This window comes from Rhineura floridana, chromosome 5 (assembly GCF_030035675.1).
Source record: "Rhineura floridana isolate rRhiFlo1 chromosome 5, rRhiFlo1.hap2, whole genome shotgun sequence".
NCBI lineage: Eukaryota > Metazoa > Chordata > Lepidosauria > Squamata > Rhineuridae > Rhineura > Rhineura floridana.
Genome location: NC_084484.1, coordinates 174624293 through 174641564, shown reverse-complemented (window position 1 = coordinate 174641564; position 17272 = coordinate 174624293). Strand labels below are relative to the sequence as shown.

Below are 17272 nucleotides of genomic sequence, written 5' to 3'. Positions count from 1 at the left end.
TGCGTATTTTATTGTATACAGGGGTGGTCGTTCAGGGTCTCGGGGAAGGGGTGTCTTAGACCTTTTACTTTTTTGGGAGCCAGGTCCCAGCAAGGTCCCTGTGTCTTCACTATCTGATAAGCCAATCAGCACGAAAGGGGAGTGTGTTGGCCACTGAGACAAGTCTTCTAACATGCTTCCTTGTCCTTTCCTGCTGATTGGAGCCAATCAAAGTGAAAGGAGGTGAGTGAGCCACTGAGAAGATGCTTCTCAGCAGTTAATACACTCTTTTCATGTTGATTGGCTTCTAGGGATGTCTGTTGTTGTGGGGGAAGGAATTAACAAGGATCTTATCCTCAACCCAACAACAACAAGCAGCCAGGAGGGGGGGAGATGTGTGGCTTTGTTCCAGCCCAAAGTCGGGAATGGGGGGGGGGGAAGGAAGAAAAGAGAAAAAAATACACTTGGGGGGGGTGGAGAATGCCTGGCCTGCTTATAGAGTGTGAATTCCTTCAATTAGAAAAGCAGGCTTTGTTTTAACCCAGCAGCAAAAAAGCCTCCAGCAAAGGGGGGGAGAAGACTTTGCACCAAGCAGTTTTTTTAAGGGTTTTTTTTTGTCGCTGTAGGGCTTTCTGAGTCAGTTATGCAGTCCTGAATGTCTATCAATGCAAGCAAGCCTTTATTATTTATTTAGAGGTGGCTACCTGCTGATTGGGGCAGACAGCTGATAGCATGCAACACCCCTGCTAAATACTTGCACTGGCTGCCCATATGCTACGATACCAGGTACAAACATTGTGTTGATTCATAAAGCCATGAACAACTTGGGTCGAGGATACCTTAAGGACTTTCCTGAGCCTTTATGGTGACATTATCTAAAGGAGTGGTATTAGTTGTTCCCCTATGTTAGAGAGCCCAACTGGCCTCAGTAAGTCAGGCATTTCATTTTTTTTTTTTTAAAAGAACTTGGCCAGTTAGTGTCCCATGCTGTGGAACACTCTTCCAGCAGAGATTCATCAGGCATCCTCACTTTTGACTTTCAGGCGTCCCTTGGAAGATTTTTTTTCTGACAACAGGGCTAATCAGATTTTAAAACGTCTCTTCGATAACCGGTCATTTTAATGATTGCTTTGCATTGTTTTAAATGTTTTTATGTTGCTGTACACACCACCCTAATGTTTTGCAAAAGGGTGATGTATAAATGCTTTCATAAAAAATGAGAGACAAGAGTTGGCCTTCTGTCCCCAGCTGCAGTCTCCAGGAAAAATGTCACCCAGAGAGCCACTACCAGTTAGTGTGGATAATACTGAGCTAGATGGACCAATGGTCTGACTCTGTATGCGTAGCTTCCTCTCAGGGAATCCCTAGGCCTCTAGGGGAGTCCATTGAGCACTGGCTCCTCATCAACTGAGCACATGCTGTGCTGGGCACGCTGCATTGTTACTCAGCTATGACTATTCAGATACCTGAAAGATCGTCTTACTCTATATACCCAGCCGATCACTGCGCTCTGCAGGTGAGGGCCTCCTGACGATTGGATCAGGAGGTCTGTCCGCACAACATAGGAAATGGACCTTTAGCACAGTGGCACCTACCCTTTGGAATTCCCTTAATTATTAGACAGGCACCATCTCGTTTTCTTTTGGGCGCCTACTGAAGACCTTCCTCTTTCAACAAGCTGTATCCTAATCTGCGTCTTTGTTGTAATTGCTGTTTAAGAGGTTTCCAAGGCTTTTTTTAAAAAAAGATGTTTCCATTTAATATATTTTAAAATCTGTTTATAAAGTGTTTCAGAGTGTTTTTATGCTTTTGTTTGCTGCCCTGGGAATCTGGGTGGAAGGGCGGGATATAAATTTGATAAATAAAATAATAAATAAACTTGAGGCCATTCCACACCTCAGAAAGGTACTTGTCTGCCCTCACTCCTCTCTAGGCCCACAGCTTGCATACTGAAGGCATAAATGGGATGAGTGTCAAAGGGATGTCTGCCTACAAGGCCAGACCTGTCTGCAAGAGACAAGGTCACAGACTCAATGAAACTGTAGCAACCCTTCTGATTTCCAATTGAAAATTCAGGGCAAGCACTATGGCGATATGTGACTCCGCCATTCTACATATATAGTGCTCTGTACTTTTTAACTGCTTGTTCCCAAAAAAGAAAAAAAGGTCACTATTTTTTTTCATATTATGGCAACGGATGTAGATGTACATCCTTTATTAGATTTGCTAACTGTCTCCTCCCATCCCTCACTTTCTTTAAAATAGGCTTATAATTTTAATTTGTGGTTATTTGGATAATTTAATATTGGCTCAGGGTGGGGTGCAGAAGGACATTTAGCTTTGAATATTATACAAAGAAAAAAATCCTACACCTGAATGCTCCAGAAAATTTGAATCAAGAAAGCAACAGGAAAGAGAATGCAGCATGTTTATCTCTTGTGCAATTTAACATTTACTCATCTGAGTACATCTGTAGCTTTTAATAGAACTTTTGAGTTTAAAAATAGTATACAAATAAAGTTTTTATCTTCAACATTCAATTACAATACAGTTCCTTGCATAAAAGAGTTTGCTTCTATTTTAGGTATCACTTCCTGCTTTGCCCAGTTAGCGGCACTAGAGTACATAAAAAAATCAGACACACCAAAAAAGCCAGCAGCACATTTTGGAATCAATTATTGAGATTTTTTTTTAAAAAAGTCTAATTTTAGCTTTACCAATAATAAAAACTAGTAAAAAGGTAAGACTGACGAGTGATGTTTGAACCAAGGCCAAGTGAATCAGGTCTTGCTTTCAGAAAAAAGCAAAAGGAGGAGGGACAGTGACCCTGCAATTTCAAGGTTGTTAGCAAGCTGAACAATCTTTAGAAGTCTTCCATCTCTGCAGGTGTTTAGAGCTCTCCCATTCTGACGATGTGTGCAAAGTGAAAGTACTGGAGGCTGGAACTACAGTAAGCTTTTACAGCAGAGGTCGGGGCTGCTCCCCCCTCAAAAAAACAGCAGACTTGCATTATGTCCTGCTGTCTTCCCTGTAATGTCTAGGGATATGCAATATGCGACTGACATTATGCTATGAAGTCCACCCCACTCTCACAGGCAGCAGCCAAATAGCAGAGGAGAAACTTCCAGCAGTTGTGTCACAAACAGACACATGAGGCCTTATAGGAGGGAAGTGGGGGAGGGTAGCAAAGCACAGGGGTGGCTGTTTTTTTAGTGGCACATAGGTGCAATGTCGAGTTCCAGCCTAATATGCAAGAGATTGAATACCATGCCACCATTTACTATGCGTCCATGACTATCCACCTATTTGCAAGTACTAATTACAGATTTTCAAAATTTGAACATTAAAAGCCATAAAAAAAGAAGATAGGATGCATGTGACAGATTCAGCTTTAAATATGCATACAATCACAACTATAAAAATAGAACCACATTGGCAGGTGCATTTGCACGTTGACTCAGGGAACTGAGGGCCAGTAGAAGAGAGGAAAGCATGTGGAAATTTAGCTTATCTAGTGAAATTGCCAACTTTCTTCATGCACTATTCAAGGTGGCTGCACAAAACAACTGTACACAATTTTTTAAATACATATTTTACAGTTTTAATTAATCTTTAATAAAGCTTAAGGAGTAACTTTAATAACAGCACCTGTGGGCAGGCAGAAGATAACATATATTACCAAGGTAGCACTTAGCAAAACAGTTTAAAATTGTATTGCAGACATAGATGCCCTCTGATGAAGATACACACAAATATGTTTGCACACACAGACACCCAAGTTCATCTATGTATTGTTGCCTGGCCCTTCTTCTCCACTCAAATGCCAGCGGGCCACACAAACTGGAAGCAACCAACCAGAGCATCATCTTATTTTGACATTTTTGCCATCATCAGTATCCTGAGTGGGAGTGTATCTTCTACCCATGTGTCTGGAGAATCAATCATCCGCTCCCATAAGCTGGTTTCATCTAATGTAGAGTCCATCCAGTCTACTGGAGTACCATAACTTTTACCTAAGGAGGTATTAAAAAAAAAAATCAATTAGTAGCAACTTTTATCTGTCATATATACAGCAGTAACTGCAAAACTTAACTCCCTTAAGCAGCACACCCTGGGCTGTAATCAATGTTAGTCATACACAGAACAGATCTATGGAAATTAATAGATATGACTAACTTAGGTCCATTAATTTCAATGGGAAGGTGAACTTTTGGAGGTTCAGGGGGTATTTTACGCTTTCCTCTCCTATCCAGAATAGATCACAAGCCCTCTGGGCACATCAGTGATTGAAGAGTAAAGACTGCAAAGGTGCAAAGACATAGGCTATCAGAATGCTTAAAAATTAGGGCTGTGCACCAGCTCTGACCAAATGTATCCCAAGATGAAACAGGACAAATCACCAAATATCCCCTCCCCTTCTCCTTCCATTAGTGGAAGCATCTACAAGAACAAGCAGTCTTCTGTGAGTGCAAGAATAGCAGCAGTATCCCACTCGGCACTAGTCATGCACAACATACAGATGTTCTGCCCTATATTATGGGATTCCATTCAGAACAATAGACAAAATTGTTTTTCAAAAAGACTTGTTTCAAAACCCACCGGATCCTTCATGGTTCTTTATGAAATAAAAACCCACTTAATAGCACTGGAGGGGCAGGGCAGAGAGATAATTTCCACTTAGCTGGAATTACCTGTTCCAAGACCTATTCTGAGGCCCCCAAGGAAATGATTGGCTAGTTTGTTGTGATCCCAGACAGTGAGTTCTATACAGGCTTCTTTCAAATCTTCTGGCCTGAAGCCATCATAGACCATGGTATGGTTGAACACCGGATTTGTCGTCTTTGCTACAGCTCTTGTTTTCTGGCGGCTTTTCCTGCTTGTATCTGGAAGGATGGTACTTCAGACAAAAGGGAGAAGGGGGGAGAAGAGAGAGAGAAATCACTCGAGAATACCCTTAGACACTGAGGCTTGCGTTCATTCAACACAAGAGAGTTATAAAGCTGCTGTCCCAGCACTGCTCTTGTGTCACTTTGGGGAGAAGTCAGGAGAGAGGTTACATCTGAGAAAAAAGCATTTGGATACAACAGGGCAAAACAGTAAAATGCTACAGTGAAGCTATGCCAGGGGTTCCCAGAGTGATCCGCAGACCGCCAGCAGTCCACAAGCTTCATCATTATCATCATCTAACTTTGTATCTCACCCTTCCTCCAAAAAGGAGCCCAGGTGGCATTCAGGTGGTCTGCAGCATGTCTGTAAAAATTAATACAACTTCTAGCAGAATGCATTAAAAGTGCTACAACAGACAGAAAAATCATTAAGTGGTCTGTCAAGATCCTCAGCAATTTTCACATGGTCTGTTGGGGGAAAAGCTCCCTATGTTCCTAATAAAGCAGAGAGGAATAACCACTGTCTGTCCCCCCCTCCTCCATGATTCAGTGTTAAAGAACTGCTCTTTTTAAAATACTGTAACTTTGTTTTTGGAGCAAATCTAATTACCAGCAAACCAAATGCTGATCTATCATCTTGCTCTTCCCTGCTAGCTGGCTGCTATCGCTGCCTCACTCACTTGTTGGGGAACAAAGAACCCTGCAGACAGTTGCCCACAGCAGGTTGTACCACTTCATCTCAGGCACTCTGCTATGGGTGCTCTCTTTTCACAGAAGAGTGAGGAGACTGCAGCAGAAGCAAGTGGGCAAAGAAGCCAGCAAGGAAAATGCCCTTCAGCAGAATGCCCAAGATGGGAGCTGCAGAAAATTAGGCAGAAGGCACACTTGTCGCTTCAAAAGCAGCAAGAATGGTTTTTCTGGCTGCATTTTGTTTTTTTTTTACAATAATTTTTATTCAAATTTTCATAAAACATAGAAAACAAAATCATAAAACATTCAAAGACAAAAAACAAAACAAAACAAAAATGATTAAACAAAAAAAAATAAAATGTTGACTTCCCATTTGTCACATATCAAATCAGTTATAGGTCTACAATATATAACAATCCTGTCTCTTAAATCATATTATAAAATCACTTTCCTCCAGTAGTTATCTTAATTAATCATCAAATCTCATAAACATTACTTTATTCTTTCCACAAAAAGTCAAAGAGAGGTTTCAATTCTTTAAGAAATATATCTATCAATTTTTCTCCAAATAAACATGTCAATTAATCCATCTCGTTAATAATTATAATAATCTTATTGTCATAATCATAGTCCAAATAAACATTTCGATTAATCCATCTCATCAGAATCTGTTAGGTCCAATAATTTCAATAGCCATTATTCCATTATCCCTATTAGTTCCATCTTCCATCTTCAATAGTCCTGTTAAGTCCAGTAATTTCAGTGTCCAATCTTCCATTATCAGTATTCCATAATAATCTTGCTGTTGTAGCCATAGTCATATAATAAGAGTCTGATGGGAATTTCCTCTATCCCAAATATTTTCTTGCCATCCATTCTAAATAAGTTGCTGAAACATTGTTGTAAATTCATATCTGTGTTCTTCTTTTTTAGAAAATGCACTGGCTCATCTCTTAAGAGTTTTTCCATTGTCACATGACTGCAGTTAATTCCATAGATTTTCTCTATATCAAGCTCCATCACATCATTCCAGTCCAGAAGATTATCCAAGCCATTGATAACTTTATCTCTAATATCTTCATTAATTTCTTCAGAGATAACGTTAAATTCCAAACAGTAGATTTTATTTCTAAAATCCATAAACTCCAGATCTTTTTCCAATTCCACATTTGTTCCAATCTCCAGGGTTTGTATCTTCCCTTTATTTTTTCTTTTCTCATCTCTGATCTCATTCTCCTCTCTCACAGGGTCCCCTATTTCTTTAAACTCCTGCGTCATTTTGCTCAGTTCAATTTTCAGCTCCTTACTACCCTGTCGCAGGGTTTGTTTCGTTATCTCAATCTCATCCATTATTTTCTGAAACATAATTACTTCCAGATTCTCAGCCACTTTCTTGATTGCCATTTTTAAAACCACCAAAACAAAGCAAAACAAAAATAAAGAAGAACCACTTCTTATTTCAGCAACAATTGGGTTAATATTCCAGGCTTGATGACATCACAGTATAAACAGAGCAACCTGCCTTATCTCTCTATGTTCAAGAATGCAAAATAAATTTAGTTCCCAGCATCAAAACAGTTAGTGGCGTCGTGAAGAAGCAGATTCGTCAAAATAAAATAGACCAAAAAGAGAATAGTCCCAGACAATATAATATTCCTCGGAATAGAAATCAGGAATAGAAATCCCTCTTCTGTTTATTATCTTTAGAATGCACTTCCAGGACAGCTTTTTGCGACAGAAACAGAGATAAGCTGTTAATTTCGTGAATAACAGAGAAGAGCTATATCTCACCCAGAAGTTGTCCAAAGCCGATCAATCTGACAAATCTCCTTTTGCTGCAACAATTTAAACCAAGTAAAAAAAATAATAGAAAGAAGGGTGCTTGCCTGTTAGTCCGTTCTCTCTTTCAAGAAAAGATAAACGTATCGCTTAAGCAGATAGAGCTTGTTAGGAAGTCCGTCCGGCATTGTTGGCTGGACCTTATCTCATAAATTAATGAAATCCAGTCCTCCCAACAAAAACAGGCTTTGAGGTTGATCTCTACGTTTCTCCCTGCCCGGGAGAAATTTCATCAGTCAAAAAAAAAAATGTTCTGACTGATTTATATCTGAATAAGCTTCTTTTGAGGCGGGAGCCCGTCCCAAAAGCAGGCACAAGCGAAGTCACCCTTCCCGGAAGTCCTTTCTGGCTGCATTTTGAAGTGACTCTGCCCTTTTCCGGACACACCTCCCTTCCCCACTCCTGACTTCAGGACTGCCCACAGCAAAGTGTTGGGCCAATCACTATCTCTGCCTGAGCCTACAGCAAAGTGTAACCATTGGGCAAACCTGCAGGAGCACAGGTTGATCTACCAATCACTTGCGGAATCTGTCTGAAGCTGAATCTTTTAGAAAATGCACTGAAGCTGATCAGACCAAATTTTAGCATTAAAAAGGGCTGAGTTTGACTAGCATTGTGTGCCCGTTTTTCAGAAAAGAGAGATGGAGACGTACTGGAACTGGCACAACAGTAAATGTGTCTACCCTTAATTACCAATTGAAATCAAACAAGTGCCTGACCTTTTTCTATTTAGGGGCTACGTAAGACATCTTTGTTTAAAAGCATCTTTCTTTGATGCACAATCCACTCATTTTATGGAATAACTACTATATAACTATGTAAATGTACTGCCTTCAAGTCGATTCCGACTTATGGCGACCCTATGAATAGGGTTTTCATGGTAAGCGGTATTCAGAGGTGGTTTACCATTGCCTTCCTCTGAGGCTGAGAGGCAGTGACTGGCCCAAGGTCACCCAGTGAGCTTCATGGCTGTGTGGGGATTCGAACCCTGGTCTCCCAGGTCGTAGTCCAACACCTTAACCACTACACCACACTGGCTCTCCATATAACTATATAATGATTTTATTGTTTTTACTTTACTGGGTTTGTAATCTTTCGTATTTTATCTTAAATTTGATTTTACAGTACACCGCTCTGGTAACTTTTTGTTGTGATTCAGTTATAAATCTGCTAAATAAATGAAAGAAACAAGCCGCCCTTTCCATCTCAGGCAACAAGAGGTGAGAGCAACCAGCCAGTGGGGAAAAACAAAATGATACACACTGGTGTGTCAATTCCCTGGCATGCTGTAGCCACGTATACAAGCCTAGAGAGAGGCACAGTGATGAGTGATGAGTGTGTGCTTAAAACTGTTCTTATATCTTGTCCCTATGCATCCACAGTGATTCCTCTGCTGTAGCAGTACAACCTCTCAAAAGGAGGGGAGGCTACAATGTCATGACTGAGGTTGCCACCAATATGCACAAGAGCGTTTGACAGTGCCCATCAGCTCTCTTCCAAAAGGCAGCCATGTTGCCAAATTAGGCCTTTGTTCTCCTGAATTACTGTTCTTACCACTTAACAAAGGAGTTGAGCTTATTGCCCCTGAGGACTGGGAGGTCACTGCATTCCTTCACCCAAATGTGGACTTCACCAGTGGCTGGAGCCTTTTTACCTTTGAAATAGGGGAGGGGGGAAGAATTAGAAGCAGAACATGGTTGGTTGATCTGTTCAAAGAATCCATATCTCTGGAGAGATGAGAGTGGTCATGCAAAACTGATAAATATAAGGAACACACTTACTACAGTAAGGGTGAGGAACTTCAGACCTCAAGACCTAGTGTAGCCTTCTACGCCTCTCTATTTGGTCCTCAAAATTCTCACCAAGCCACACCCCTCACCAGCTCAAATGCTTTCATATGGCTGGATTTGTGTCCTTAAAGTACTGAAGTGTCCTCTTGCTTGGTTGTATGGAGGATGAAGAGATTTGGGTTGGTGAGTGGGTGCAGAAACTTGTACAGCAGAAACTTTTCCAGCCATGCAAAAGGTAAGTACATCCGCCCACTTTTGCCTAGGGCCCTTCCCACCACTGGTATGCAGCCCCCCAAACGTTGCCCACGAGGCAATGAGCCCTGTGGCTTAAAAAGGTGGACCAGAGAGAAGGTATTTAAAAATAAATAAATGAGTGACTTTTGTTCTCCTAAGTTGCTCCCTGTAAATAAGTAAAACTGTGCCTCCCTTATGCAACACCCTCCCCAAAAATTAGACATAAGATTACTTCATCCTCAATCTTGGGAGGACGCAAAACAGGTGAAGGAGTAATTTGTCCTGCCCAGTGGGGCTTTGACCATCTCTACTACCACAATCAAGGTGGAGTGGAAAGACTATGCCGCTGACTGGGAAAGGCCACACCAGCAATCATTCCTGGAAAAAATCCAAATAGCATGTCCCAAGAAGCAATGACTTGGGGTGGAATATCTCAGGATATTTCTGACCATGAGATCCATGATGCAAGTTTTGCTGTAGATGCCAAAATACTTTGAATATTTGAAGAATCTGAAGTCCTCAATTTGATATATTAAAATGAAATCAGACCATGAAAAGGCAACTTATCTGCAGAGATTAACTTCTCCACCCCTTATGCATCTACTCAGTTTAGATTTCAAACTATGCCCTCAGAACATGTGATGAGTAAATTCTTTAATATGCCACAAAATGACTGTATTTGGATAAGGCAGGATCAAAGACATGGTGCCGTATATTGTTTTGCCTGTTTTGTAAAAGGCCAGTCAGATGATTTCAAAATTAGAAGGTTATTGTCCGATGCAGATAAGTTTATTACCTAGAATATAGTTTTAATGTACTAGCAGCAAAAAAATTATGGGCTTCTTTTATGTTGCAAAATAGTGTCAACTGCCATGAAGCAAACTTGAAAACTGTGTAACAGGGAAATACTTACCCCCAACAGGTTGTGGAACATACTGGAGAGCTAACTTCATTTCCCCTCTGTTCTCTAGCTCAAGAGCAGCTAATGGAGTCTTGACCATTTATAAAACAAAACAAAAACCAGTAATCAAGAGCCCAGTGTGGGCTACAATCCTCATTTTTGCAGTTATCTCTTATTGCTGTATGTTCTCAAATACTGTGCAAGAAATGGGTGTAAACTGGGATTATCATTTGATTAAAGAAATCTCTAAAAGCCAATAATCAAAAAGCCATGCTGTTACATGCACTCAGCAGTCAGCCCCACTAATTTCAACGGACTGTGTTCAAGGTAGTGCTAAGCCAATCATTCCATCAGTGCAAAGATTTCTCCTTGGGCAACTGAAAGATCTCTCCCTCTCTTTCCCCCCACCTGGTGCACCCCCTAAAACTGTTGTGAGGGTTCCCCAACCCTCTGGAGCAGATTTGGGGATGGCACGGGGCACATGGGAGGAGAGGGGGAAAACCCACTGCGCTAGCACTAACTTTAGCATACAAAGATAGCTGAATATCACTCGATGGGACTGAGTCAATTTGCATATGACTAAAAACAACAGAAGAAAAAAAGGTTCTCTCCCTTTCTGTTTTTAAGTGATGCACACAGTGGTAGGCCATCTTAAAAAAAGTATCCCCTCCTGTGTGAAAAAGAGGGAGGGGTAACAACTTCTACGGTGATGCCTGCTTGCCACCCATGGCTTTACAAGTATCAGAGGCAGGAAACCTGTAACCTTCCAGATGTTGGACTCCCAAGTCCAATCAGCCCCAGCCAGCATGACCAATGATCAGGGATGATGGGAGTTGTAGTCCAACCATATCTGGAGGGCCACAAGGACCCTCAGCCCTAGTGTAGACAACGCTGAACTATATGGACCAGTGGTCTGACTCTATAACACAGATTCCTATGCATTCCGGGAATGCATGCTCAGCAGAAGCGCAGATGGCTGCATGCAGAAGGTAACAGATTCAATCCCTGGCATCTCTACCTAAAACACCTCAGGTAGCAAGGCTGGGAAAGAGCTCTACCCAAGTCCACAGCCAAGGTCATTTTGAAGAGACAGTATTGGGCTAAAACAACCAACAATCTATTAATGTCAACATTAACGTGTGTGAGAGAGAGAGAAAAAGAGAGAGAGAGAGAGAGAGAAATCTGCTTTCTAATTAATTCTCAGACACCTTAATTAAAATGTGAGTACTCAGGGATAGCCAACATGGTGCCCCTCCAGATGTGGAGGCCCTCCTAGGGCCTTTTCAGTGGTGGCCCCCGAATTATGGAATGCCCTCCCAGATGAGATACGCCTGGCGCCTTCTTTGTTATCTTTTCGGCGCCAGGTAAAAACCTACCTCTTCGCCCAGGCATTTTAAACTTAAATTTAATTTCATTTTAAACTTAACTGTAAGTGTATTTTTATTTTATTCGTATTTTAATTTTGTTTTTAAATATGTTTTATATTGTATGTTTTAATCCACACTTGTTTGTTTTTAAATGTGGTTTTATTTTGCTGTACACTGCCCTGAGAGCTTGTTGCTATAGGGCGGTTTAAAAGCGTAAATAAATAAATAAATAAATAAATAAATGTTGGTGGACTACATACTCCTTCATCCCTGGTCATTGGCCATGCTGGCTGGGGCTGATGGGAGTTGAAATCTGGAGGGCACGACGCTGGCAACCTCTGGACTACACATTGCAGCAATAATGCAAATTCCAGAAGCCAAAGTAGAAATTCTCTTCACTGGGCAAAATTGTGGATTTCAGCATTAAGAGCAATTTGCTACAGGAAAGCAATATAGTACAGGAATTATAAACTGTTTTAAGTTATATGATTCAGAGTTAATGATGTTCTTATTGTTCCTTTTTATTTATTTATTAATTAATTATTTTATTTATACCCCGCCCTTCCTTCCAGCAGGAGCCCAGGGCAGCAAACAGAAACACTAAAAACACTTTAAAACGTCATAAAAAGACCTTAAAATACATTAAAACAAAACTATGTTAAAAACATTTAAAAAAACACCTTTAAAGAAAAAAGGGTTAAAGATATTAAAAGACATATTAAAAGCAATTCTAACACAGATGCAGACTGGGAAATGACTGAGGGAGGGCGGCCCCCAAAGGCACTCACTATGGATCAAAAGCCATTAACTCACCCTAGGCTTCAATGGGTACCAGTTCATCTGTTTCTTCTGCTTGTCATTCCAGTCCCAGTCTCCCAAGTCAAGCTCTACTTCACCCAAGAAACTATTACGCCCAAAAATGTCATTGTGCCACACAGAGATATTCAACATCTGGGATGCCAAGAGAGCCTTGTCAACTTTATACTGCAGGATAAGACAAATCAACATTTAAGTACATTTATCTGCAAAGCACACATAAAAAGAGCTTTAACTCAAATGTTGTCAGAGCTTTTGGAAGGAATCTTGTGCAATGTGTACTATGCCAGGCAGCTCCGGTTGGGGGTGCGTGGAGAGGGGGGGGGGAGAGAGAGGGAGAGAGAGAGACTGGATTTGCTTCATTGGCAGCTCCCTTGCTGGAACAACAACTTGCAGCTCCCTTGCTGGAACCAAGCCAAGGAGCAAAGGCTCTGGCATCCTGCCTTCAACAGCAGCCATGCACACACTTCCACTAGATCACAAGCAGAGCATGATAGCAATAGCCACCTCCCATTGCGTATCTCTAGCTTCTGAAACTCATAATTAGCCTGCCTCCAAATTTGGGAATTCCATTTAGCTATCATGGCTAGTCACTTGCCAATCTTCACCAACCTGGGGCCCCTCCAGATGTTTTGGACTATACTTCCCAACAGCCCCAGCCAGCACAGCCTTTCCTGGTACCGATGGAAAGGAGAGACAGAGCTGGGTGTCGTCAGCATAATGATGGCACCTTGCCCTAAATTCCTGGATGAACTCTCTAGCTTGATCTCTTAAAGAGCACTGGGGTTTAGAAGGGTCTACCATAAGAACCCTGATGGATCAGGCCAATGGCTCATCTAGTCCAGCATCCTGTTCTCACAGTGGCCAACCAGATGCCCATGGGAAGCCCTCAAGCTAACTACGTGCTGTAGCTTACCCTAAGCCACAAGCCTGGGCATGGACAGTATGCTAAGCCAAACCTAGGCTTAGCTCAGCACAGAAGTAAAAAAAGACCAGGAAGGAGCAAAGTGGGTTTGAGCTCCTCTGCAGGAGGCCGTCCATTCATGCAGTCCCAGCTTACCATGGGTGCAAACCAGGCCAAAAGCTTTCTGGAAGTCCCATGCAGTCACTGACAATGGACAGGATATTTCACCCTCAGGGGCCAGTGACTGACAGTTCTCAAATTCTATTACCTCTTTCTTGCTTTTTCTTTCTGACGCTTTTCTCTGCTATACCAAAGCACAATTGCATGCTAAAATAAAAATTCCAAACAAACCTTGAATGGCTCATTGCTTTTCATTATTTTCATCTTTTGGGCTCAAAGGTTCTCTCCTTCCACTACAGGAAGAGAAACTTTGGAAACAATTCATGGAATAGAATCTTTCTTTTATTTTTGTTAAAACAGTCTGATGCAGATACAAAGGGAAACAGAGTTTTCTTATTCCACAATGGTTACATCTCCAGGTCTGTAAGACAACTTGCAATTTGCTGTTCATGATTAAAACAACTCATGGCTTAGCATTATGTGCCAACAACCCACAACTTGTTTCCCCAAAGTAGATCTGGTGCTCTCAAAATGTTTTGGACTACAATCCCCATCAGCCCCAGCCTGAGGGCCAGTGGTCAGGGATTATGGGAGTTGTAGTCCAAAAACATCTGGAGGGCACCACACTGGCTGCCCCTGCTCCAAAGCTTGGCTTGTGTTCCAGCTGCTCTTGCCTTGTACTTTTGTAGCTTGGTGAACATCTGGGGTGGAGTGACCAAACAAACCACAGTAAGGTAGGCTATTGGGCAGAGACAATGCCAATCCATAGTTAAAACAAGTTATGATTCATAAGCCAGCAATAAAACCCATAGCTTCACATCATGGTCTGTTGCCAGAAAACAAATCATGGTTAGCCTGCTGGGTTGGGCTCTCACATTCAAACAAACCACACTCAGGCTAAACAAACCATGACTATGTGTTGCATTCATTCTGGTACTATTAAGTTATATGAGTTACCCGTAATATCTCATTATAGACAGGATTCAGTGTTTTCTTCTTCACTGATGTCTTTCTTTTGCCAAGTTTGTACTTCTCTGGTAGCAAGTAACTCTTCACATACCTAAGAAAGTTTAACCACCAGTCTGGTTAAGATAATGTTTGAGTTTGGAAGCAGATTCTCAGTGAAACTCAGAAGCAAAACAACATCTAGCCTTGAATTAAAACTGATTAAGTCGATCTTATACCGGGCATTTCAAAAGGGAATCTATCATCACGAAGAGCTCAAGTAACAGCTTCTTCCCAGAGCTAAAATGTAAGAGATGGAACATTCACTTGTATGGGGAAGGGTTTTTTTTAAATTAAAAAACTGTTTTAGCCATGATTATTATTTATTAAATTTAATTTTTAAATTAAATCCCACTCTTCCAGGGAGGCAAACAAGGGTCAAAACACTAAAAACATATTTTAAAAAATCTTAAAAACAAAATATATTAAAAATATTTTGAAAACATCTTAAAAAGCAATGAAGCATGTTCATTTCAGTCTTTTCCTTTCACCTATATATTATATTTATATCCTGCCTTACCTCAAGGTGCTCAAGGTAACATACATGTCATTCCCCTGCTCCCTACAGATACATTTTGGCTTGTATCCAGTAGTAATGCTAAGTAGAGTGGAACCTCGTTATAACTGCACTCGCTGTACCACAGATTTGAATATACCACAGGTATGAAAATGTCCCCAAGTACAATTCTGTATACAATACCATGATTTTCATTGTAATGTGGAACCCTTATAACGCGGGTGCATCATTTGTTCCCCACCTCACGTTATAACAAGGTTCCACTGTCAGTCATTCCGTCCGTGCAAGGGTTTATGCTTGCACAACAAAACTTTCCCCCCTCCTCCCCATTTTCCTGTTTTTCCCTTTATTCTGATCACTTTTTGCACCACCCACCTTTTGCCTCTGGCTCCACCCACCACTGGTATGGGCCCCCCCAGAAGGTTGGCCACAAGGGAGTCCAACTCTTAGGCTAGAAAAGGTTGGTAGCGTACATATAACTGAGTGTGTAACACAGATAATTGCCTTTAAAGAAGATGCCTAGAAAATGCCATGCCATCAGGTAACCTTCGGGTCAGTTGGGACATCACTGAATCTTTCTCCCCCCCACTCACTATGAGACTAAAGGAATTGAGGTTGAAAGGCCATTTCCAATCTCTGTGTATTCAAAGGAACATAGCTTTTTGCAACAGAAACCGCAGGAAGAAGATGCTGAAATTATTATAATCCTGCTGACTTCAGCTAAATGGTCAATTTCTAAATACGGGGGCGGGGGAACTGTCCAAGTCGTTTTATAGGGTATGGGATACAACAGTTACATATAAACTTGAATATTACAATTCAGCAAGATAAAACATAAGATCTGAAAATAAACTCATTGAAAAATGGGGAATTTAGTACCTTTTGTGTGGTGTAGTGGTTAAGGTGTTGGACTACAACCTGGGATACCAGGGTTCGAATCCCCACACAGCCATGAAGCTCACTGGGTGACCTCAGGCCAGTCACTGCCTCTTAGCCTCAGAGGGAGGCAATGGTAAACCCCCTCTGAATACCGCTTACCATGAAAACCCTATTCATAGGGTCGCCATAAGTCAGGATCGACTTGAAGGCAGTCCGTTTCATTTTTCGGAATGACAAATGTGAAGATATCAGACTAGTTTAAAATAGTTTGAAAGATACATCTTGATTTATAATTGAAATAACTGTTTTTTTAAATAATGTTGTTAGATATGCATAATTATGATGTACTATATATATTGAATATTAAGTAAGTATTTATTTAATATATAGCGCAACATATGAAACAAGCCCACCCTCTGGTATCTCCCCCACCTACACTTACGGATCTGAACGCTGCTTCTTAACATCTGCAACTGCCAAGTCCTTGCCCTGGGCGATAAAAATATGGAGCTCCTTCAGCTGCTCCACATAATCAATGGCAAACTGGATATTTCCTTTCACATCCACATTGCCAAAATCTCCACTGTAGATACTCATCACGCTGGTGCTCACCTGTAGATGTCACAAAGCAGTAAACAACAATTAAAAAAAAATCCTTATCACTTCTCATGGACTCTTAAGATAGAAAAGAAATCTAAGTTCAAGACCAAGCTCCTTCCGTGCATAGCTGGAGGCAGTAAAAATCAATTTAGAGCCCCACTACAGATATCATCCAGGGAGAGATAGAACTTACATTCAAATAATGCATGCTCATTATCAAGCAAGAGGGTAAATCATTAAATAGTAAACATGCAAAGAGTGATTTTATAGGATGGATCCCAGAGAAACGTTTTGCCTACTTCTCTCAGATATGCTAACAAGTTTCCTCATCTTCCTTCCTGTCTGTCCCCAAAAACCACATGCAGCATTGGCAGATTATCCACCATTACATCATAACACTTTCAGTATATCAATTGCTTTACAATCCTCATCTCACTTATCCTCAAATGACATTATGCAAGAGGTCACTATTATTTCCATTTAACATATCTTATTTTTAAACTGAAAAGCACAAGGGGTGATTACTTAAGTTTCCCCAGCAAATTCATGGCAGAGATTTTGAACTCTGGTCTCCTTTGAACTCATAGACTATTCTGCACCAGGACAGAGAATTTTGTAAACTTTATATATTCACTCCTGCCTCCTCCAGGAAAAAGAGTAAGGGCCTTATCTATGGTCAGCAATTCAGACATCCTGCCACAAACCATCATTTCCAATTCTGGTTTGGAAGCTAATCACCAACCAT

At 41.0% G+C, this 17272-nt stretch overlaps 1 protein-coding gene across 16 annotated transcripts in view; it reads right to left on the bottom strand.

Annotated features, from left to right (window-relative positions):
- Window positions 1–2444: 2444 nt before the first annotated feature.
- SYTL2 (synaptotagmin like 2) overlaps window positions 2445–17272 on the bottom strand; it is a 100522-nt gene continuing 85694 nt past the window's right edge. For 15 of the 16 annotated variants that reach the window (XM_061628920.1, XM_061628922.1, XM_061628924.1 and 12 more), the window contains 7 exons: window positions 16370–16539; window positions 14484–14586; window positions 12500–12670; window positions 10332–10410; window positions 8949–9048; window positions 4671–4876; window positions 2445–3992 (listed from right to left, as the gene is read on the bottom strand). In XM_061628920.1, the coding sequence (XP_061484904.1) occupies window positions 3847–3992; window positions 4671–4876; window positions 8949–9048; window positions 10332–10410; window positions 12500–12670; window positions 14484–14586; window positions 16370–16539 (975 nt within the window). In that variant the 3' untranslated portion in view covers window positions 2445–3846. Of the gene's footprint in view, window positions 3993–4670; window positions 4877–8948; window positions 9049–10331; window positions 10411–12499; window positions 12671–14483; window positions 14587–16369; window positions 16540–17272 lie in introns of those variants that run through there. The other variant, XM_061628923.1, reaches the window with a different exon arrangement.